This window comes from Sparus aurata, chromosome 23, assembly GCF_900880675.1.
Source record: "Sparus aurata chromosome 23, fSpaAur1.1, whole genome shotgun sequence".
In the NCBI taxonomy this organism is placed as follows: Eukaryota; Metazoa; Chordata; class Actinopteri; order Spariformes; family Sparidae; genus Sparus; species Sparus aurata.
Window position 1 is genome coordinate 25,841,369 of NC_044209.1, and position 22,326 is coordinate 25,863,694.

The 22,326-nt window shown below is 42.9% G+C and overlaps 3 protein-coding genes and 1 long non-coding RNA gene across 12 annotated transcripts; 2 read left to right on the forward strand and 2 right to left on the reverse strand.

Moving 5' to 3' along the window:
- Positions 1-1,384: 1,384 nt before the first annotated feature.
- Positions 1,385-13,889, forward strand: epn3a (epsin 3a). 7 transcript variants are annotated; one of them, XM_030407678.1, is made up of 11 exons: positions 1,385-1,716; positions 4,987-5,720; positions 8,751-8,869; positions 9,482-9,559; positions 9,978-10,067; positions 11,040-11,123; positions 11,336-11,465; positions 11,572-11,736; positions 12,121-12,204; positions 12,296-12,532; positions 12,809-13,889. In XM_030407678.1, exons 2-11 carry the CDS (start codon positions 5,129-5,131, stop codon positions 13,099-13,101), a joined length of 1,872 nt encoding a protein of 623 aa, XP_030263538.1. In that variant the 5' UTR covers positions 1,385-1,716; positions 4,987-5,128; the 3' UTR covers positions 13,102-13,889. The 7 variants fall into 7 exon arrangements, with proteins under 7 accessions (XP_030263538.1, XP_030263537.1, XP_030263540.1 ...); XM_030407677.1 differs by having other exon boundaries at positions 4,990-5,720; XM_030407680.1 differs by having other exon boundaries at positions 4,990-5,720; positions 11,575-11,736.
- A 337-nt stretch (positions 13,890-14,226) lies between these two features.
- On the reverse strand, positions 14,227-16,583 carry arl16 (ADP-ribosylation factor-like 16). 2 transcript variants are annotated; one of them, XM_030407686.1, is made up of 5 exons: positions 16,425-16,583; positions 15,770-15,825; positions 15,543-15,662; positions 15,328-15,443; positions 14,227-15,220 (listed from the first exon to the last, which is right to left on the reverse strand). In XM_030407686.1, the coding sequence occupies exons 1-5, from the start codon at positions 16,498-16,500 to the stop codon at positions 15,055-15,057; spliced, it is 534 nt and encodes a 177-aa protein (XP_030263546.1). In that variant the 5' UTR covers positions 16,501-16,583; the 3' UTR covers positions 14,227-15,054. The 2 variants fall into 2 exon arrangements, with proteins under 2 accessions (XP_030263546.1, XP_030263547.1); XM_030407687.1 differs by lacking the exon at positions 16,425-16,583 and adding an exon at positions 16,220-16,418 and having other exon boundaries at positions 15,770-15,823.
- A 1,279-nt stretch (positions 16,584-17,862) lies between these two features.
- On the reverse strand, positions 17,863-19,419 carry LOC115575531 (uncharacterized). 2 transcript variants are annotated; one of them, XR_003982682.1, is made up of 4 exons: positions 19,218-19,419; positions 18,379-18,447; positions 18,202-18,294; positions 17,863-18,108 (listed from the first exon to the last, which is right to left on the reverse strand). It is a non-coding gene; the product is annotated as an uncharacterized LOC115575531 (long non-coding RNA). The 2 variants fall into 2 exon arrangements; XR_003982681.1 differs by having other exon boundaries at positions 17,863-18,294.
- Positions 19,420-19,454: 35 nt separating this feature from the next.
- fn3krp (fructosamine 3 kinase related protein) lies at positions 19,455-21,699 on the forward strand. The gene is made up of 6 exons (XM_030407685.1): positions 19,455-19,712; positions 19,917-20,068; positions 20,174-20,265; positions 20,379-20,461; positions 20,570-20,692; positions 20,786-21,699. Exons 1-6 carry the CDS (start codon positions 19,572-19,574, stop codon positions 21,122-21,124), a joined length of 930 nt encoding a protein of 309 aa, XP_030263545.1. The 5' UTR covers positions 19,455-19,571; the 3' UTR covers positions 21,125-21,699.
- The last annotated feature ends 627 nt before the right edge of the window (positions 21,700-22,326 follow it).

Sequence of the window (22,326 nt, forward strand, 5' to 3'; positions counted from 1 at the left end):
ATTTCTGCCAGTTAGAGGAAAAACAGATGAGAACTAAAAAAGAACCCTGGTATGTCATAATCATGGGACAAAATTATTTGACTTTTAAAACATAATTATTACAGTTTTCTCATAACTTTGGCTTCCTCTCTCACAATAAGACCTTTTATCTCATAATTATGACTTTTTATTTCATAATATCGACTTTCTATCTCATCATTACGACTTTTCTCATAATTTTGGCCTCCTGTATCACAATTATGACTTTTTATCTCATAATATTAACTTTATATTCCTTCATTATGACCTTTTATATTGAAATTTGGACTTCCTGTTCCATAACTTTGTCTTTTTACTCATGATTTTGACTGATTATCTCAACATTTTGGCTTTTTATCTTATAATTATGAATTTTATTTCATAATATTGTCTTTCTATCCCAAACTATCGACATTATATCCCTTTATTATGACCTTTTCTCATAATTTTGACTTTCTATCTCATAATCTTGACTTTTTAATCTAAAGATTTTGACTCTCTGTCCCATAATTTTTCCTTTTCACTCATAATTTTGACTTTTTATCTGAATATTTTGGCTTTTTATCTCATAATCTTCACTTTCAGAGTCAATTTCCTTCTCATAATTTCGATTTTCAATTCATAATTATGTCTTTTAATTTCATAATATTGCCTTTCTATCCCAAACTATCGACTTTATATCACTTTATTATGACCTTTCCTCATAATTTTGCCTTTCTATCTAATAATTTATGACTTAATCCAAAGATTTTGATTTTCTATCTCTTAATTTGGAGTTAAAAAAAACATTTTGGCTTTTTAACTCATAATTATGAATTTCTATCTCATAAATTTGGTTTTCTGTCTCATAATCTTGACTTTCTATCCCCAAAGATCGATTTTCTGTTCTATAATGTCGATTTTCAACTCGTAACTTTGTCTGTTCACTCGTGATTTTGACCTATTATCTCAACATTTTGGCTTTTTATCTCATAATTTTGACTTTCTATTCCATGATCGTGAACCTTTCTCACATTTTTTTGCCTTCTGTCTCATAATTATGACTTTTTATCTCATAATCTTGACTTTCAACCCCAAAGCTTCAACTTAATTTCAATTTACATCTCATAATTTGGACTTTTTATGTCACATTTGAATAGTTTTCCTCATATTATAGACTTTCCACGTGAATATTCTTTATTATTGACCTGTTTTTTTTTTATACCTGTACGAGTATAAAGTGATTGTTGAGTATCACCTGCTCCACAGCTGCTCTCCAGCAGCAGCAGCAGCAGCAGCAGCAGTTAAAGGGTTAATAAAGTCTGACTCTGCATGCACCGAGCAGCCCTCCCTCCCTCTCCATCCATTTTTACTGTGTGAGTGTGAGTGTGTGTTTGAGTGTGTGTGTGTTTAGGGGGGCCTGTGCCATCTGCAAGCCCAGAGGATTTGTGATCTGCACACACACACACACATAGACAGACACACACACCAGTAAAGTTTCATAACCGATCCCAGCGCTGCGCTTTCGCTCCGGGACTTCGCTGCGGGCGCGCACGGCTCCTGCGCGGACGCTTCCCTCCGAGCTTCGAACACCTTTTTCCGGACTCTCGCTGTAGCTCGTGCGGGATATGTCGAGAGGCGGAGGCGTTTTTCTTCCTCCACCCGAAGCCTCCCGGAGTTGTTGGGACCCCGCTGCTGCCGACGCGCTATGACATGACGGTAAGAGAGAGGAGAGGCTGGACGTGGGGACGATTTCACGGATCCAGCCTTGTCGGAGCTTTTAATCGCGGGTTTGAACTTTTTCTGGTGAAAGTCGAGGAAACATAGCTGAGTCACGGTCCTCCTCTCACTTCACCTCCCCGACCGTCCCGTTTGACGCAACGTGTGTGTTGATCATGGCCCCTGGTCGTCCTGCGCCGGGACACACACACACAAACACACACACACACACACACACACACACACACACACTGACAAACAGGGCAGATAAGTTGTTTCATCCAGCTGTGGTGTGTGTGTGTGTGTGTTTCTCCACACATCTGTATGGTAACAACACACCTGGGGGATCAGTGCGTGTAGCTCACATTAGGCCTGATCTGGGAGCAGCTTTCACTTTGCTTCCTCTATAGATAAAAGGGGGGGAGGACGCTTTACACTGGATAATCAGAAATACGTGTCATTAGTGCGTCAACAAGTCAAGGTGATGAGTTTAATCCAGAACTGTGTGAGAAACTGATAAAATGTGTGTGTGTGTCACGGTCCAGTCTGACTGATGTGAGGCTGATTTGTTCCTCCCAACATGAATTAATCTTCATTATGAGTGTGATCACAGCGGTAAATCAGATTAGATTACACGTGTATTCTCTGTAATCTGTCTTTTAAAACCTGCTTTTCATCCACAGGAAGCAGCAGGGAGGGTTTATGGTACTGAATGGGTTCGGTCACCTGACCCACTCACATTTAGTCTCTTAGCACCACTTAACAATCTATTTACAGCGCAGGAAGCTTCTCATGTACGACTTTATGACATCGCAGGACAGTTTAGTGCCGTCATCTTTTATTCATAGAGTGAGATGGACGGATTTTACTCCGGGCACACCTTTTATTTGGGAGCCCCCCTTTAATTAATTCATTAGTGGGAATATATTTGAGCTAATCCAGTAATGTTGTGGTATTCATACTTTAATAAACGTATATTTAACGTTGTGTCTGTTTAAAAATGGCATTTAAACATTCAAATCAAGTTTTACACCAGATATTATTTCAGATTTTTTGTATTTTAATGTGTTATATATATGTGAATAAGTATTTTAAACATTATTTCAAGTAGGCAGCAGCTTCCTCTTGTGTCTTTCTGCCCCCTAGTGGCCAAAAAATAGGTGTTTTTGTTGCAAAAACAAACGTTGACGATAACCGTGATATTTAAAGATGAAATGCCGATATCGTGTTAATAACACGTACGCACAGCAGTGTTGTTCAAGTAATTTATGCTTGAATTTCTACAGTTTGTCCAAGAATATATAAAATATAATAAAAAATAATGATGCAACAAGCCATTTTGTGAGAGAAGTGTTTCTTTTGATGAGTCTCATTCCCAGCTTGTCTAACACTAGAGAACTGGGTTGGTACGGTGGCCCTGAGGGTCAAAACACAACAAACTTTTCAGAAAACAGCAGCAATTTTTGAAAAACACAACATTTCATGAGGGGATATTTCAGAATGTTTTTTTTTTTTTTCCAAAAGTATTGTTGTGTTTTGACCTTCAGGGCCACCGTAGGCCACCGACCCAAAACATTCCTATTTTCGAGGACCTGGGAATCAGAATCAACGGTAAGAAAACCTCAAAGCCGGTTCTTATTATAAAACATCTCAGTGCTGTAACAGTAGCTAACGTTGATCCATGTCTCGAACTATGGATTGGTGGGTCCTTGAACTGGGAGGGACCGAGCCTGGAAAGGTCTTGAAGGTTTAAACTAAAATGTTCCTGTCAAAAAACTGAAATATTAAACGAATCACAGTGTGGATTTTCATCCATTATGAAGCTGTAGAGAGGGCAGATATACACCAGCCCGTTTGAAAGCTCTCATCTCAAGCCTCTCTTTTAATATTTTGGATTTGCTTACTCATGACAGCACTCGAGTGTTCAGTGAAGGGATTGATCGTCCGTGTTTATGCACCTCAGTTGTTGGTTACATAGGTAACAGGCCGATCTGGGAGTGTAAAGTTATCAGTTACTGATAGGACACACAGTCCAACGTTCAGGACACAGTGATAGCCCAGATACTGAACTGTAACGTAAAACTGTTTGAATACTGAAAGTAAAATGTAACAGCGAGCTATACGTGATTCAGCCGGACTGCGGCATGTGTGTCTGTGCTGGAGTTCGGCTGTTTTGTGGGTCTTCCGATGCTTTGAAGGCCTGCTGCTGCTGCGGTGATGTAATCAGGTCAGAAAAACAGGAGAGGTGGAGCCCCTCCCTGCTGTCTGATAACTCAGAGAGGTAAAACACAGATTCTGGTGCCTGAGTCTGGAGGTAACGTTCGCTTTATAGGGAAGGAAACGATTATGAATACGAAACTGCTTATTGTTTACTGAGGAGGGAATCTTTTCAAGTTGTCTCAGGGAAAACTGAGCCCAGGTGTTGTGTTTCACGTCACGTGAAGGTGCATCGAGAGGTGCTGGTCTGTTTATTGTTTCATCAGAACACAGTTACTGCGAGGAAACATGTGAGCTGCAGAAGAAGCAGGTCCTGCATTCAGACGTTTACTTCCAGTGTGTAGCAGTGAAGTGTGATCACTGATGGATTGATACAAGTAGAAGTGGTAGCCTGTGAGTTTATTTATTCCAAAACTGAAAAATAACAAGTTTTAAGTCGTGAAATAAATGTGGTGGGATAAAAAGAACAATATCCCTTTACAACCCTGTTGCAAGAATAAATGTTGGGGATGTACTGTGTGTTGCAAACCACAGCAAGTTAATGTTGAAGTTTTCTTAAGGCTCATGTTTCAAGCTGTGCTTATTGTCTGGTTAGGTTAAGGCAAAAGAACCACTTGGTAAGGAGTTAAGAAAAGATTGTGTCTCATGGAAAATGTCCGGTTTGGCGCCTTAAACATGGCTGGAAAATGTCCCAGTGTCCTGTCAGAAATATCTGGTTTCGTCACCACAAACTATAAATGTCACAACGTCTTGTTACAGAAAAAGCCAGTTTTGTTGGTGGAAGTGTGGTTGGAAACGTCCCGACATCTTGTCAAAAATATCCGGCTTCGTCGCCACAAACGCGACTAGAAATGTCCTGACGTCTCGCGGGAACAATCACACTGACAAATGTGGAAACACAGTCTCGAACAGTGGTCACTGGCCTGGTAGTGCTTTCACTGCGATGCCACCATCATCTCCTCAACCTCGGCGACATGAAATATACATTATACATTAATATTTAACCTAAGAATTGATCTGATGAACTGTAAACAATCTTTCTTTCCTTCCCGGCAGGAACACACTTGTGGATGTCACTGAAGTTGCCAGCTGAACTGACCTCTAACGATCCGTCTTGCCTGAGGCGACGCAGTGGGCTGGCCTGCTGTTAGACATTAACCCTTTTTTTTGCCACCTGTGAAACACTACTGCCATCATGCAGACGTCATCGCTCCGCCGGCAGATGAAAAACATGGTCAACAACTACACGGAGGCCGAGATCAAGGTCCGAGAGGCCACCTCCAACGACCCCTGGGGTCCTCCCAGCTCGCTCATGTCAGAGATCGCGGACCTGACCTTCAACGTGGTGGCCTTCACCGAGGTCATGGGGATGATCTGGAAGCGGCTCAACGACCACGGTAAAAACTGGCGACATGTTTATAAAGCTCTGACCCTGATGGACTACCTGATCAAAACGGGCTCTGAGCGTGTGGCGCAGGAGTGCCGGGAGAACATTTACAGCGTCCAGACGTTGAGAGACTTCCAGTACATAGACCGAGACGGCCGCGACCAAGGCGTGAACGTCCGGGAGAAGGCCAAGCACCTGGTGGCCCTGCTGAGGGACGAGGAGAAGCTGAAGAAGGAGAGGAGCCAGGCTCTGAAGACCAAGACGCGCATGGCGGGGGTTTCCAGCGGCTTAGGCTCTGGATCCATGCCTCCTCCGTACCCGGGTCGTCGCAGCAGCCAGCCAAGCCGGGGCAACGTGGAAGAGCAAGGTGTGTGCAGAGGTTCACCATCGTCCTTTTACTGTGAGTAGCAACTAAATACCTGTACTCAAGTACAATGTTGAGGTTTTTCTTGACACTTCCATTCAACTACAATCTGGAGACAAATATTTCATTTCCATGACAACCAATGTGAGAGGCGTTAACCGTAAACATTCTAGCCCTTGATGCTAACGTTAGCTAGCATGCTAATGTTGACAGAAACTTAATATCTCGACTCCAGTTCTCGCTGAAGAAAAGAAAACCCATGTTGACTTCAGACTTGTTTAACCTTCTGCTTCTGTTTGGTTGTCTTACTGCAACGTGTAACTAAAGTTGCTGCACCTCGCTAATCTCCACTTTGTCTTCTAGCCCTTGAGGCTAACATCAGCTAGCATACAGCTATCGACATAATCTTAAAATCTCCCCTCCAGTTCTCACTGAAGAAAAGAAAACTGGTGTTGACTGCGTCTCTTCACTCATCCAGACAGACTCAACAGAAGAATCTCCGTTTTGTTTTACGTCTCCGTCCCCATGAGAACGCGTCTGTGTCCAAATTGCATTAAATTCAACACTGCACTTCCTTCGGTCCTCAGAAACAAACCTGCCAAGTTTGAAGCATATCAGATAAACAGTTCTGGAGATATGCGAGCCACAGACAGACAGGCAGACAGACAGAGATTCTTGCTTTATAGTTAGATTGATAATTCAATTTTATCTACAATTGGATAAAAATGTTTCACTTTTCCCAGAGTGATATTTCAACATGATAGTCTCTGCTTTTACTCAGGGATGACATCTGGTTACTCGTTACAACACTGCTCACCTGAATGACACCTGAATATTTAACTTGCCATGTGACTTGTCATTTGTCAGGAATGTAGACCTGACAAGATCACAAGCTCACATTGTCATGAGTTAATTTGAAGTAACAGAATAAACCACATTCCTTAACTTGTCAGTTTATCGATCGACCTCAGATTTTCCTTTTGATGACAGTACAGAGAAAAAGAATCTGGCCTTTAAATATTTCTTTTGAGACATCCGTCACTTCTTCATTGACGTTGAAGCTATTTTAACACCAAAAAGCTAATTTCCTACATTTAAACCCTCGTAAGAACCAATGAAATCCCTCTGTCTTTCTGGTCCTCTGGTGCTTCGGTAGAAAGTGTTTCGGTTTTGCTCTCCGCTGACCGCCGGACATCTGCATTCCTTTCATTCTGCTGTTGACAGTCACGTCAGCTAAACTGGATTCACAAAAGAGAGGAGGCCCTGTTTGTGCTTGTCTCAATCTAACGTGAAACCACAGCTGGCTGCCATGTTTACTTGTGGCCGTACAGCGTGTTGCGCTCCTGCAGAGATGTTGGTTTGGTGGCCAGATGATATAATACCCCAGCGATCCCTCTGCGAGTGTATGGAGGGGTTAGGAACTGTGATGTCAGCTCAAGTAGATGTATGTGGTACAACTACAGCTGCTGCGTACCCTACACTTTGGTATTTACGTGGTCTGTGTGGTGTTTATTTAAAGGTATTAGTCAGTAGCAGCGCTGTGGCTTCTTTAAGGCTCCAGTCGCTCTGTTGGACTTTGATGTCTGAGGTCTGTTGATCATGGCGTTAACAGAGACGAGCCCTCAGGTGGTATCTGACTGTTTTACTACCACTCGGTCCAAAAAAAAAAGGCAGTTTTTCCTCCAATAAATTTTCCACTTGATTCTCTTCCCCTTGCATACTTCTGTGGGCCGGAGCGTGTGCCAGTGGAAACGTGGCAGAGAGTGATGCTACAATGGGAGCATGGTTCGTAATATGCAGGCGAGAGATATACATCCGATAACACCGCAGATTATTAAAGTTTAAAGCGTCAGCCCCGAGGCGCCGATGCTGGGTAACAATTTCACACTCTGAATATCAGCGAGTAATTAAAATCACTTGGTTGTTACGCAGAATGCTTTTAAAACCCTAGATGACAAAAGAGGTGTGCTGCAGGTTTTAAATACTTTAAATATGTGTGCAACTGCAGTATTTGTTTTTTTTCCGTTTCATTGCACAACAGCAGACTGTGTCCGACACTGATATTCAACTTGACACTTGATGCCTGCAGCTGACGTACGCTGACAATGGACTTGTAGCCAGAGGTTGAAGGATAAGTTCACCCAAAAATGAAAGTTTAGGGTAAGTTAGGGTAACAGTTCTAGAGCTTCACAGCAACACGGGGTTGCAGCATTATCAACTGAAGCAGAGGAGAACTTGTTTTAAAATATAGCACACACCCTATCTGAAGTTGGTCCTGAGCTTGACCGCGTGACAAGGGTTTAATAATAAACATGTAAATGAATCCTGTGAGACGGAGCCATTAGATTGGTTTATTTACGTTTAAATAATCCATTGGCATAGACCGGCAAGATAATTGAACTCTTTTGTGGGAAAAATCCGACCAAAGAGTGTTTTACATTCTTCAGACATGTCTGGGGGAGATCTTGGTGGTCCCACTGAGAGTCCAGGACCGGCACATGGTTGGTGTGTTTTGGAGAAGGCGTGGGTGGGGGTCAGGAGGTTGGCAGCAGCTAATTGCCGGCAAACATTCCAGCTCAGGCGGGGCATATTGAGAGGCAGCACAGTGGAAATGATCGGTTTCTGAGACCCGACATCGCCAACGTGTGGCCTGCTGCCCTCTCTTAGCCCCGTGACCGACAGCCTGGCACCCAGACTGGTAGACCGCCAGCTCCCTCCCATCCCCATCCCCCTCCCTCAAACCTGGACCTGAGTCCTGGAACCCACCCAGACGATTCGGGGTAATAAGGTGGGCCCCTCTCCAGCCCGTCCATTCCTCTACCCCTCCACCACCCTAACTCTCCACACAGGCGCACCATTGTTCTCAGTGCAGGCAGACCGTGGCAAGCGATGCCAGCAAAGGCCTGAAACAACGGGCCATGGAGAGAAATTTACATGCACAAACAGTGCCAGCTTGTTTCTGACCTTAAATATCAGTGTTTCATTCTTTGTTTTCCATCGTATTCCCATCTGTGAATGGTCCTGTCTTAACACCCAGTCACTCTTTTTCTTTTTCTATCCCTGTAGCCTCCTCTTCCTCTCCTCGAGTCGCTCCAGACCTGGAGCAGGCTCGGCCCACAACCAGTGGAGAAGAGGAGCTGCAGCTGCAGCTGGCCTTGGCCATGAGCCGAGAGGAAAGTGAAAAGGTACGTCTCACAGAGATAACACACACACCCTGAGCACACACAAGCCTCTCATCTTACAGCACATGCTCCTGACAGAAAGAGGTTTCTTAGCGGCCCTGCTGCTGACATGTTAGGTTTGTAACGCAGTCGTAAAACATTTAACGGCCCCCGCGCACTGGATGGCGGTGAAGCACTCCCACTGTCCGTCTCTACTGGGCCACCATTTCCCAGAACCTTCCGCTGAAAGTGATATCATCAACTCTGTCTGCGATGTGGTCAGTAATGGCACTTTGACCAATCAGTGTCAACGTGGAGCTCTCTCACTGGCGAGCGAGTGAAAGAGTGAGAAGCCTGACAGGATGTGCACATTGATCCGCTCCCGAGCGCCGCACAGCCCGCCCCCGGTCTCCGTGGCAAGGGCAGCTGTTGCCCTCTGTGACTCCTGTCAGCTACTGTGGGAATATATTAATGCAGGGCAGTTTCCGCTTGTGTAATAAAACCAATCAGCTGTGATTTTAATGATCAAACTTGAGATCCAAATATAAGATCTCCTCTCTTCTAAATCATCTTCAATCGTTGTATTTCACAAATCAAGCGTGCTTTTACCTCCTAATCCTTCCTGCTTGACCCTAGCCACCTCCTACAGTGGACATTGATGAACAGACCCAGCTCCAGATCGCTATGACTCTCAGCAAGGAGGAGGCCATGAAGGTACAAGTATGCTGGGACCAGGGGATGACCCTTCCTTTGCATCCTTCGCCCTGTAACACCTCTCTTCACTGAAACCGACCTCACGGCTCGGTCCGGAAACAGCTGCATGCACTGTACTACTCACTCTCCTCACCCCTGAACTGCAACAGGACATGCACCTTTCTCCAGTGACTAATCCAACGAGGCTTCATCCTCCTGTTCCACTAACAACCAGATCTCTCCTTTTAGTCCTGTAGAATGGGATGTCACACTCTGACCTCTTCTGGTGTGGTGTCAGGGAAGTGCGTGACTCCTTCACTCTGCCTGGGGGAACCCGTAGAGTTGCATGCGATGTACTGTGACGGTGTCCAAACACTATTTCCAAATTTGTAGAACAAATACTGACCGCAATTTTCCTCCCCTGTCAACACCGCCACAGCCAGCCCAACCCGCACCTCCACCTCTGGAACTGGATGAAGAAAGCCAGCTGCAGTTAGCCTTGAGCCTCAGCAAGGAGGAGCACCAACAGGTAGCTACATTTTTTTTTTTTACTTTTGCTCTGCGTTATTATTGACCCCACCGCTTTCCTTGCAAGATCGGCCATTCTCCACCTCTAATTAGTTGCCTTTTTGGTTGTTATGTTGTTTTTGTTGCCGTTCTATACGATGGTAGTTTCCCTGGTAAACACACTGACCTCTGTGGCCTCTTGCCTGGACTGCCGCTGCTCCTCAACCTCGGGAGACGTTCCTCACCATCGGAGTGTCTCTGGGCTAGACAGAGCTGACAGACTGGGTGTCTACACAGCTGGCAGCAGCTGGTGTGCCCTGTGGACACCTGGCCTGTCTGCTCTGCCAAACTAGCCCAGAGACACTGCAGTTGAAATAGCTAAAGAGGTTGGTGTGTTTACCAGGGGAACTACAGCTTACAGTCTACTGTACCATCACTGGCTGCTTCTTTTCCAACCAACAGACACAACCCATCAACACCAGACGACCATTGAACATACAGTTAGGAAATAGCACGCTAGCTAGCTAAATTAGTTTCTCTGGCTTGCCAGCGATCACGTTTCTTTCGACCCATTAATAAGTTAATTTCCTTGAAATGGAACACTGAGGGCAAACAGGCAACTGTGTGGAAACGAGGCGTAATTCCTCTCACCTTGTTGCATCATCTCTGGCAACCTTTTTACGCCACCTCTCTGTCCCTGTCTCGCTCCGTCTCTTTGTCTTTTTTCTCTCTCGTGGCACCATCACACTGTAGCACAATAGATGTGACCACAGTGATGCTCTGCTCTCTTTTCTCTTTGACCAGAGAATGTTCTGGTTGGCATCCATCGCTCCCATCCATGTTGGCCTAGGAAAAAAAGAAAAAAAATACAAGCAGGCTTTTGTGCTTGTGTGCGGTCGCTGAGTCATAAATATTGAATGATGTGACAATATGGGAAATTTGTCCGGAAGCTGTCATGCCCGAAAGGCGTCCATGTGTCTGTATCGGTTCACAGGAGCAGCTCAGCCGCCAAGGAGACGAGTCGATGCTCCTGAAAGCTCTTGAGGAGAGCAAACGTGAGATGGAGACTAAAGGCGGGGTATGAAATATTGGGGTATGGAATATCTCAATGGGGGGTGATGAAATATAACTGTACATTGTAGTGACAGACAAAAAAAGCTGTATGATAATAACGAATGTAGGATTATTGGGTCTAATCGGACCAATAAATACAAAAACATTTCAGACAATCAGTGAGTTCTGAAGGTTCATACCGAACTGACACAGATTTCTTCCCATTTATGTGGTCAGACCGCCTTCATGGACCTGGTAGATGTTTTCGCGGTGCCCTCAGATCAACCTCCTAGTGACCCACGATGGAAAAACGCCCCACACCAGGCAGCTGCCCGCCTGGGGGGCACAGACCCCTGGGACTCCCTGGGTGAGCCTTGAGTTGGATTGGCATGTAGAAAATTACAGTCATAAAAGCATCGGGCTAGGATGAACTTACAGCATCTTTCTCTAAATCCACCTCTCTGTTACTAAAGAAGGCAGCGCCGCTTCCAGAGCAGATCCAGCCTGGATGGCACCACCGACTTCGAACAGCCCCCCGCCACCATGGGAGCCCCCATCGGACCCCTGGGATGGTCCGCCGAACAACATATCAAGCCTCAACGCCGCAGGCCGAGAATGGGCCTTCCCTGCCAACACAGGTGAGAGTGTGTTGTGCATACATGCGCTCATATCGCTCAGCAGAAGGTAGTTCGTCTCTTCTTTAAGTTACAATGACCCTTGAAGGAATGAAAACAAAAGGGTTTTTTGGTTAGATAAGGAAATGTACACCGTATGATAGCAGTCCTCATTCAAACCATTGTTTGCCTTGAAAACGATATACCGCTGCAACATTATATGCATGTATATCAAAATGTGCATAAAGAAGACCATAATTAATTCAAGGCAATTAGTAACGGTGGTGAAATTGAGAATAAAAAAGCATTTGATCAGTCGAGCGTAGCAGCAAGTCCAGGCCCATAAACCGTATCAGAGATAAATATCTCACAATAAATAAATTAAATTCTGTTCTGGTGTGTTTACAGCCTCCGCGGGAGTTGATCCGTTCTCAGCACCATCAGAAAGAACGGCACCCAGGGCACCTTCTCCTCGAGCTGGAAGCCCCTCAGGTAAACAACACATTGTTTTCACTGTCCTCACTGCAGTTCTGTGAATTGCACACACTTGAAATGTCAGCGCTTTCTGTTTTCCCGCTGTTAGATGGCGATCTGTTTGACGAGGCCATGGATGGAGGTCAGGTGGATGTAAACGGGCGAGCGGAGGGCAGCCCTGAGATGTTTGACCTGGCACGTCTGGGAGAAAGCCTGGCTGCCCCCAGCCCTCGTAAATGCCGGACACCTGAGACCTTCCTGGACCCCACAGCGGCTTCACTGGTAAACCTGGACGCCTTGATCCCAGTGAATCCTCAAGCCAAGACCACCAACCCATTTCTATCAGGTATTAACTGTATTTAATGGCTCTTCATGCAACAATCCTTTTCTTTTAGACCGGGAAAATTTGTAAATTACTGTACAGCAGGATACTTACGGCACTGCAGCCCGCTTCGCACCGGTCAGCCAGCCTTTACGTTTTGGCATTCTTGAAAGCACCATCGGGGACTAAATGTGCACAATTATTAATATATTATCTGCCTATTAATTTATCAAAAGACACACCTGTTTTAAACATCCTGCTAAAGCAAACCTAATAGTTTTTCTTTTGCTTTCTGTTCAGGCCTGACTGCTCCTTCAGCCACCAATCCATTCCAAACCGAGTCGCCCAAACTGACTCTGAACCAACTGGGCGCCACCTCTTCGGCCTCCCACGCCACGTCTCTTCCATACAGCGCCTCCCTGCCCCTGCCTATGAGCCACCAGCCTGCCAGCCTCCCTTCATCGCTCACTCACCCCACCCAGCCCGGGCTGGGCCTGCCAGGGAACCTCCCCGAGCCCTTGTTGCCCTTCTCCACTTCAGTCAGCGCTGATGGATCACAGGCTGCACAGAGCAGTCAGAACCCTTTCTTATGAGGACCAACAGAAACTGGAGAAAATATCTTAGAAAAAAAAACGGAGAATGCCTTTAGGTTACGCTCTTGAAATATAACTCTCACCGCAGACCGGACTGCAGCCCGGAGGACCTGTATGAAACCCTATTCTTAGTTGTTTTTATATTGTGGTATAATACAGTAACCCTTAGATTGATGCAAGCTGGTTCTGCTCTTCACTTTCGACTATCTCCCCTGCTCCTCTCCGCCATGAATGCAGTAACACCTTTATATCAGCAACTATTACTGTCATGCTAAACTTCTCCAAGGCCACAGCTTATCGCAGCTTGACTGCAGATCAACGTACACAAAAGCACAGTTTGATAATATTTTTGTCACTTCTCTTCGCCATAATTACCAGGCAGAATGTATTACAGCTTTTCAAGTAGTCGACGAGTCTCCTGCTCACTCAGCTCTTTTTCGTCTGACTGGCTCAGAAGGCCACTGCTGCTGTCATAAACTCTGGCTCCAGAAAATATGGATTTCTTATAAGACTTGGATGCCTGTCCAGTTCTGGAAAAAAGTTGCTGCATCAACATGGCTGTGGGGTTTCTGTTGGACGGGACCTGATTACAAACATCGCTGTGCTCATGATTTTACTGTAGTGGACTTAATTCCTGGGGTTAACTGAATGAAATCATAGTGGGACTGTTCAATACGTGCTTCTGGATTTACTATATGCAAGGCAACGTTAGAACATGTATGACTCATGAGTTTTATTCATTGCTTGTGAACCACTGACTCTCATCAAATATAAGGGTATAATAATTACAACACTGCTTCGTTCTTCACTTGGGTTTGTTCTTCTGTGTTTCCTCATTTCCAAATACATTTAATATGAAATCATCACAACTCAGGCACACGCCCAGTTACAGTTACACTGTTGGTTGTGCACTTTATGCCCCCTTCTGGTAATAATTAGTTATAACTGTGCTGCATCACTTCTATTAATCACTCCGACAGGCCAATCTCTTCTTACCAGGACTGCAACTGAGATTACTTTCATTATCCATTAATCTGCATATTATTTTCTAGATGAATCAGTTAATTATTTGGTATGTAAAATGTCAGACAATATTGAAAAATGTTTCTCAAAGTCAAGGTAATATATTTTAATTTCTTAATTTAATTTCTTCAGTCTACAACCCAAAGACATTCAATTTAATATCATATAAAACATGAGAAAAGCAAGACACCCCGATAGTTAAGGGGCTGAAAATAGGATTTTCTGCCATTTCTGTATGAAATACTTTTAATAGCCTCTCTCTTTGTCAACCAGTGTTGTCAAAAATATCAAAGTATTGAACCATATTGAACAGTTTTAATCGATGAGCCAATACCAGCTAAGTTTTCAGCTGTAGTGGCCACATTGCCCAACCTCTTCCAGAAAAAAATTTAATTGTCTTTTACTAAAAATCTAAACTTTTATGCCCTCAAATGTGTCAAGTTTTCTCCCTGGTATCGATAATTGATATTTTTTCAAGGTATTGTGTCAAAGTTACACTCATCAACTAATAGATGAGCTGATTATTTGTTGTAGCGCTACTTCTGACATGGTTCTTACAGTTAACTAGTTAGTAAAACTGAAGTGCAAGAGCTTATTTTATTTCAGAATAATCTGTCTGGAAGAGTAAAAGAGAACAGGATAAAATAATTGTTAACTGCAGGTAATACAGATTGTATAGTCGCCCTTACAAACATTATGATTAAGCATTATACAATGTCAAAGATACAGCAGTGACACTTTTATCTTGGCACGTCTTGCCGTTTTCTCGGTGAGTCCAACACTAAACACGTCATCAAATCCTCTTTCAGATGTCGTATAAACAGTCTTCACACACGGAGGATACTGACATCTGTTGTCACAAGGCTTCAAGTCATCATTTGAAGTCCTATGAGAGCAGCAACACTTCGTTAAGAACAAGTGTGTGATAGTTCACTTGACTGTGATAGACTCCAGCCAGCTCAGCACCTCCTGAAGTCCCTCTCCGGAGTGGGCGCTGAGTTCCAGTGTTGTGATTGGCTGAGTGGCAGACGCAATGATGTCATCCATTCTGAACAGCGACTTTATCTCTATAAGACTCATAGTGCAAGGCATGTCCCTGGAGAAGGGCGACAAGAAAAGCTAAAATTAGAAAACGCACAATGAGGTGAATACATTTTGTGTTCAACCTGCTGATCCTGACTCATGGAGGGTTTAATATGTCACCTCTTGTTGAAGAGAATGAGTACGGAGACACTGTGCAGAGGCTCAGCAGAGAGTACTGACAGCAGCTGGATACAGGAGGAGGACACCTGAGCAATGTTGGCTGAGTCCACCATAAACTGTGAAACAGCACATCGAAACATTCAGTCGGATAATTTCAATGTATTTATCTCAGCCAAATTATGTACATACATGCGATATGTACACAAAGAACTTACAATGACAGAAGAGCAGTCTTTGAAGTATTTCGACCATATAGGGCCCATGCAGCCTCCCAGCTCTCTTAACGTCAACTTCTTCTTCTTCTTCAACGTCAGGTCTGTCAGGTTGGTTCCTACCTGTGGAGGTTTAAAGAGATCAGAGGCTTTACATAGATTACAGTTCAACTTCTAATCAGAGAATGAGTCCGCAAACTTATCAAAACCACCTTTTTAAGATTACTCACCGTAGGAAGAGTAGAAGGAGGTGGCCCCAGTTCACCTGGCCCGTGCAAATTGAGCTGTGAACAAAATCTGTTAGGTAAAATATCCACAGGAACCAGCGCTGTAGCATTTATCAGTTTCAAAGACAAGATGTGAGTTTCTCAAAAATTTTCAAGACACACATTTGATGAGATTTTGCCTCAAGGTTCCCCCACTGGTAAGGTTTTTGCCCTTTAGATAGTTCAGTACAGAACATGTAAGCAAACCCATGTTCAAAATACTGACATGTTCTGTTACTGAATGTAATTATTATGAAGTTAACTAGTCCCCATTTTGTTGGGGACCCTGCTGGAGCCCTCTCTGGGACCCCCGAGGGTCCCCACTTTGGTAAACACTGATTAAACTGCTGAGACAGTGACTGTACTCAAATACTTGCATAAAAAAGACTTAAGTACAAGTAAAATGCAGCTTACTCTTAGTAAAAGTTACTTTTCGTCCCGTTAATTTTGATAATCCATACATTTTGCCAAGGTTACCGATGTATTACTTAAGCTAACGGTTACTACTAGCTAAGTACAAGTTATTGGGCTAAATTAGGCCGCTAGCTTCCAGGTCACAGCAGTGTAACGTTACATTTGTTCTAGTTTAAATTATCCCGCTGTGCATTAAAAAGGATATTTTGTAGCCGTTTCAGCAGCAACGTTTTTCCGACACCGGTCGCTCCAAGAAGCAAACAAACGTCATTGCTGCTCATTTCGGATTCGCAGCAGCAGCATCGCGAAGAAAGTCGTAGCACGCAAGCTAGCTGAAGCGGAGTCGCTTGGCACCATGGCGACGCTCACGTGACTGCGTTCCATCGCTGTGATAGGACGAAGTAGACATCAATCATTTGAGTATTGTCTCTGATTGGTTGCCACTCCACTACTATACATATACCGGAAGAAAACAAGCTCGCCATCGAGAAGGGTCTAGCTGCAGCCGCAGCCAAGCCAGAGCCGCTCCAAACCACGCCCATTACAAACCACGCCCACACAAAACACGCCCATACAACACTACGGTGGCTGTGGAGGCCCTGAGCACTTAGAAAGCAAACACAAAGGAAACAAAGCAATAACCAGATCATTTTTAACAACTTTAACGGTTGATTCACAACATTAAATGCTTTTCAATGCAAACAATTTGCTTGAAACTATAAACATATACAAAAATATAAAGTTAAGTAATAAAAAAAATAAAAGATTGGGATAAAAGATTAATCTGATAAAAGATTAGATAGGCCTGCTAAATCTGGTGCATGCATCTTTTCATTTTTTATATAAGTGACTAATGTATGTGCACAAGGTTATTTTAAACTCAATAAAATTAAATATTTACAATAATAATAATAATAATTAGTAGTAGTCATTTCGATTAAAATAGGTTGTTTCCACCAGCCGTTTTTCTAAGAGCCACACTGTCACAGAGCTTGGCCTACTACATCAGATGCCATAATTATCACTCTAAGGTGATGATTTCTTATGGGTTAACAGAAAAGACTGCTGGCCCTTTGACACAAATAAAATGTATTTATGTATTTATAAATATGACCATACACAGGTCTTTAAAATATGTACCTCAAAACACAAAAGTTGAGACAAATGAATTAGCCAGCAACAACTTTTATTGGCAATAAAATAAAACATTATCATTTCACAGACTATTTTTTAATTCATCCTACATACATTCTAAAGCGTCTTTAAAAACTCCTCAGAGTCCAGAGCTCTTCTGAGTTTTTCAGCATATTTTTCTAGTTGCTGTTTTGCCTCCTTGCTCATGTTGTTTGTCATGTAATGAGCCAACAGCCGTTTTTCACTGATGAGACAAAATGGAAGAAAATAGCGATTAGTAAAAGGAAATTAACACGGAAAGGCTGTCATAAACAAGGTAAAAAACAATACTTATAGGTATTAGCACTCTCCTTATGTATGTAGCATACCTCAAGTCATACTGCAGTCCACATTTATACACTTCTGTGGCTCTGTCAATGGAAAATGCATGGACAGCTGAAAGGGCATGGACTGTTGCCTGTGTCATGAGCCCATGAGGATGTAACTTTTCATGTGATGACTGCCTGTAAATATATATATTTCTTAGGAGAATGCTCAAAATAAATGTACGAACACTAGGCTAACAGAAAATGTTTCACTTAAATCATTCATTTAACATATTTGGACCAAAATGAGTTACACTATGTGACTTAAATTCCATTTTCAAACTCACTTCAAGATGTTGCAGTAGACCGTTATCCTGAGTGATGAACGTTACATGAAGGTCACTAGTGACTTTTCTATGGTGTTCAGCTTGCTGAGCCCTTTCCTAAAATCTGATCAAACAGCATTCAGATGTTAAACGTAATTATTCTGGTTAAGTATATCAAATAAGATTTGTTGTTTGTTGATCCTTTGCATGTCCTCACCACAAGCCTGTGGAAAGATGCGTCTTCACTCAGGATCCCAACGTCTCTGGTTGTGGTGACCACATCATGTTAGTCCATGCTGTCATTATAGTCCTTAATCAAGACACACAAAGTCATGGCTTAGTGCACAGCTGTGAACACTGGATATGTTGTTCTCTTGGGTTAATCTTCACTCACATTAACATGCTCTCTGGGTGGAGAGCTGTAAGGCCTCTTGCTGTACATGTGGTCGATGTCCTGTGGACTCTGAAGAAAGCAAACCATAATTGTGTCAGTTTGATTTATGGGGATCCAGGTAGGATTGACATTTGCACTTAAAATTATCGCACCCCCATTGCAAATTAGGTTTATTGACAAAATGTACAAACTTTCTGCTTTTTACAATAAAACAATCAAACGTGAACAATTTAAATGGATTCAAGAATACATCTGTCATTTTTGCAATAAATGTATTTGTATGTCACTTTCTGACATGCACTTAAACGTCACCGTTAATAAATCTCTAGCCAGTACAGTTATTTGAAGTGATATAAAACATGACCCTATTTTTTAATGTTTTTGTGTGTCAAAATAACACATTGATATGTTGAGTTAAATGACAATATTCTGCGTCTACGTGCCGTGTTTCCTCAATACTTCTGTTATCATCCCTTGCTCAGTCATTAACCTGATTTTCATAACGTAAAAGACGACACAAAATGGGTTTGCTTACGCACATTTTCAGTGTATCGGTTTGACGAAATGTGTTGTTGTTTTTTTTTTACAAATAGTCCGGTGTCTTTGAAAAACAGTCATTAATGCTCTTTCTGCCTGGCAAAAGACGTCTCAAACATTAAATTAAACGTCAACATCTTCCCAAAATGTAAACGACCTAACCTGAAACGGCATCTCCATCTTGTCTGCCTACAGGCGCTGCTGACAACTGCGGTTGGCGAACGTACGGTTAAAATGACATTAAGTGTTCAATGTTTACACCTCCTAACCGGGAACTTAAAAATAATATAAATGCGTCTCACCTGAACTGGCATTGCCGTCTTGTCTTGGCTGAATTTTCCTTTTTCTTCTTCTTCTTTGACTGCTTGCATTTGCTGCTGTGAGTTTAATCGTCCTTCCCGGCCACCGTAGCAACACGTAGGCGTAGTTTGTAGAGGCGTGGTTTGTATGGGGCGTGGTTTGTAGTGGCTTCGGGGGTCGCAGTGGCTGCAGTTGGGTATTATTGTCGCCATCCGAGAGCGAGAGTCCTCATTGGTTCACACCACGGAAACGGTCAGAAACGCCCCCCTGAATTACTGACACTGCAGTTGCTTTGACTGCGTTGTTGGTGTTATCGTCCATATAACTGCACTAGAACTAGTTTTGGGGATATAAACATGGAAGCTAAGCTAAAGAAAGAGTTGGGGACAGCCATGCTGAAGCCAACTGGTCACTCAGGAGGTGGCTGCATCAGCGAGGGCCAGAGTTATGACACTGACAGTGGGAGAGTGTTTGTGAAGATAAACCACAAGAGTGAGGTATTTAATTATCATTATTCTGCATATTATTGTATGCAAATCTCTTATATATGATCACATATTGTTATGATGGGCTATAAGTCAAGTTGTTCTACAGGATTTAATCAAGCTGCTGCAGCCAAACTTTGTGCATGTAAACTAGTGTGGATCTGTGCTTCTGCTGCTCATAAACTCAAATCCTTATTTTTTGTCTGCCTTGTTCAGGCCAAATTGATGTTCGATGGGGAGATGGCCAGTTTGGAAGCAATTGGAAAGACAGAAACCGTGAAAGTCCCCAAACCTGTGAAGGTGATCGAGCTGGACAGAGGAGGATGTGTGTTTGTGATGGAGCACCTGGACATGAGAGGTCTCAGCAAGTAAGAGCTGCCTCGTACAAGTTATCAGCATCAGCACCACTGTATGTAGGATCGAACAGAAGGCAACAAAAAGATAATTTATTCTGTGTGTTTTAATGATTTTAGGCACTCAACGCACCTCGGAGAGCAGCTGGCAGATCTGCACCTGCACAACAAGAGACAAATGGAGAAATTGAATAAAGAGCAGCAGACAGTTGGTAATAACAAAACATCTTCTCATACGACACTGAATAGCAGTTATATCTCGAATTTCAAGTGAGAGTTAATTGCTGGTTAGTTAAGATTGACTAACTTATTGGACTGAACACAGGAAAAGGAGCCGGGCAGTCTGGGGTGCCTGTTGTTGAAAAATTTGGCTTCAGTGTAACTACATGCTGTGGATATCTACCACAGGTAAAAATAAATCCATGAAATGTAGCACAGTTTTATAGTGTGTGTCTTTGAGATGTTTCAGTCAGTTTGCAATATCACTGATCTCTTTTTCTATATTTATCTTCTCAGGAGAACGAGTGGCAGGATGACTGGGTGGCGTTTTACTCCCGGCAGAGGCTGCAGCACCAGCTCAACATGGTGGAGAAATCGTACGGAGACAGGGAGGCCCGAGAGCTGTGGGCCAAGCTACAGGTGCACCCTCCCTTCAGAAACAAAACGTGACACACATCTGTATGATTCGTCAAAAAAAACTGGCTGTGCAACCTTCCTGTCTGTCATTTACAGCTCAAGATCCCCCAGTTTTTCACGGATGTGGAGGTCGTCCCCGCTCTCCTCCACGGAGACTTATGGGGAGGAAACGTAGCAGAGTGTGCAGAGGGCCCAGTCATCTTCGACCCAGCCTCCTTCTATGGCCATTCAGAGTACGAGCTGGGTATTGCAGGGATGTTCGGTGGCTTCAGCAGCTCTTTTTACTCCGCCTACCATGAAAAGATTCCTAAAGCGCCCGGCTTTGCAAAGAGAAACCAGCTTTACCAACTTTTCCACTATCTGAATCACTGGAACCACTTCGGCGGTGGCTACAGAGGCTCTTCAATAAGGATTATGAAGGACCTGCTTAAATAACTGAATACACATACATTCGTAGAAAGCTCCACAGTCTTAAACTCATACAAAGTGTTATGTATATATTGACTGATGCTAGTTTGACCAAATACAGTGTGGCTAGCTGTTGAAGAGACTAAAATAACAACATAATAAGCTAATTCTGCCCTGCCTGCTCCACCTAAACCAGTCTGTATTAACTACAATGTGGGTAGGTTGCCTACAACTAAACATAAACTAGACCAACAAACTCAGCTCTGTACCTTCTTGGTTTTTATTTAAACATTTCCTGAAATTGGAAGAGCATATTTTGTTTTTTAGTTTTAGTTTTTATGCTGCACATCTGTTTTCAGTTTTAGACCTCTTTTCATCGCCCACATTTGACCACCAGCTGACTGAATTATTATTGCCGTGCTGTGATTTCAGTGAATTCCAGTGATAGCAGAACTGTATAACTTTATCTACATCATCGTTATAGCTGAGCCGTTGATGTGATGTACCTTCTAACACACTACATGCACCTTCAAAAATGTTGTTATACAGGAATGACTTTCAATTCGCTGCTTAACCAACAATAAATCTTGTGCTGATCCAAAGTGTTTGTCCCTACCTGCTGAATTTGTTTGTACGATTAAGTTTACATATATAATTAATGTTAACACCTGTTATATGCAGTTTACTACAACATACCCTGAACTTTTATTTCTCTTTTTTACGAGGGTTTGATGCACAAATGTACATTAGTTATTTTTAAAAATATTTTTATATGTAAGCTCTAATGACTTCTCAGATTTTGTTTTTGTTTTTATTCTCTGGTCCTCAGTGATGGGATGTAACTAAGTACATTTACTCAAAATGGAAATACGCAAGTCTTAGTAGAAGTCTTAGCACCTCAAAATTGTACATTTTACTGTACATACATGTAAATATGCATATTCTAAATATGTATATAAAATATGCATTTCTATATATTTATATTATAAAATATTTAATGAACCTGACTTGAACTGACTTATATTATTAAACTACTAAACTATAACTATCAAACCAGTAATTAACAGCCCTTCTATGCATAGCAATACAGTGCATGCTTGATTTGTTAATAAACATGTAAGTTTTAGACAATTTAACGATCGATAAACGCTATTAATGTCCAAATCAAAGGGAACAGATTAATCGCTTCGCCCTTTTGAGTGACTTGCAATTCGTGTGAACCTCCTCTC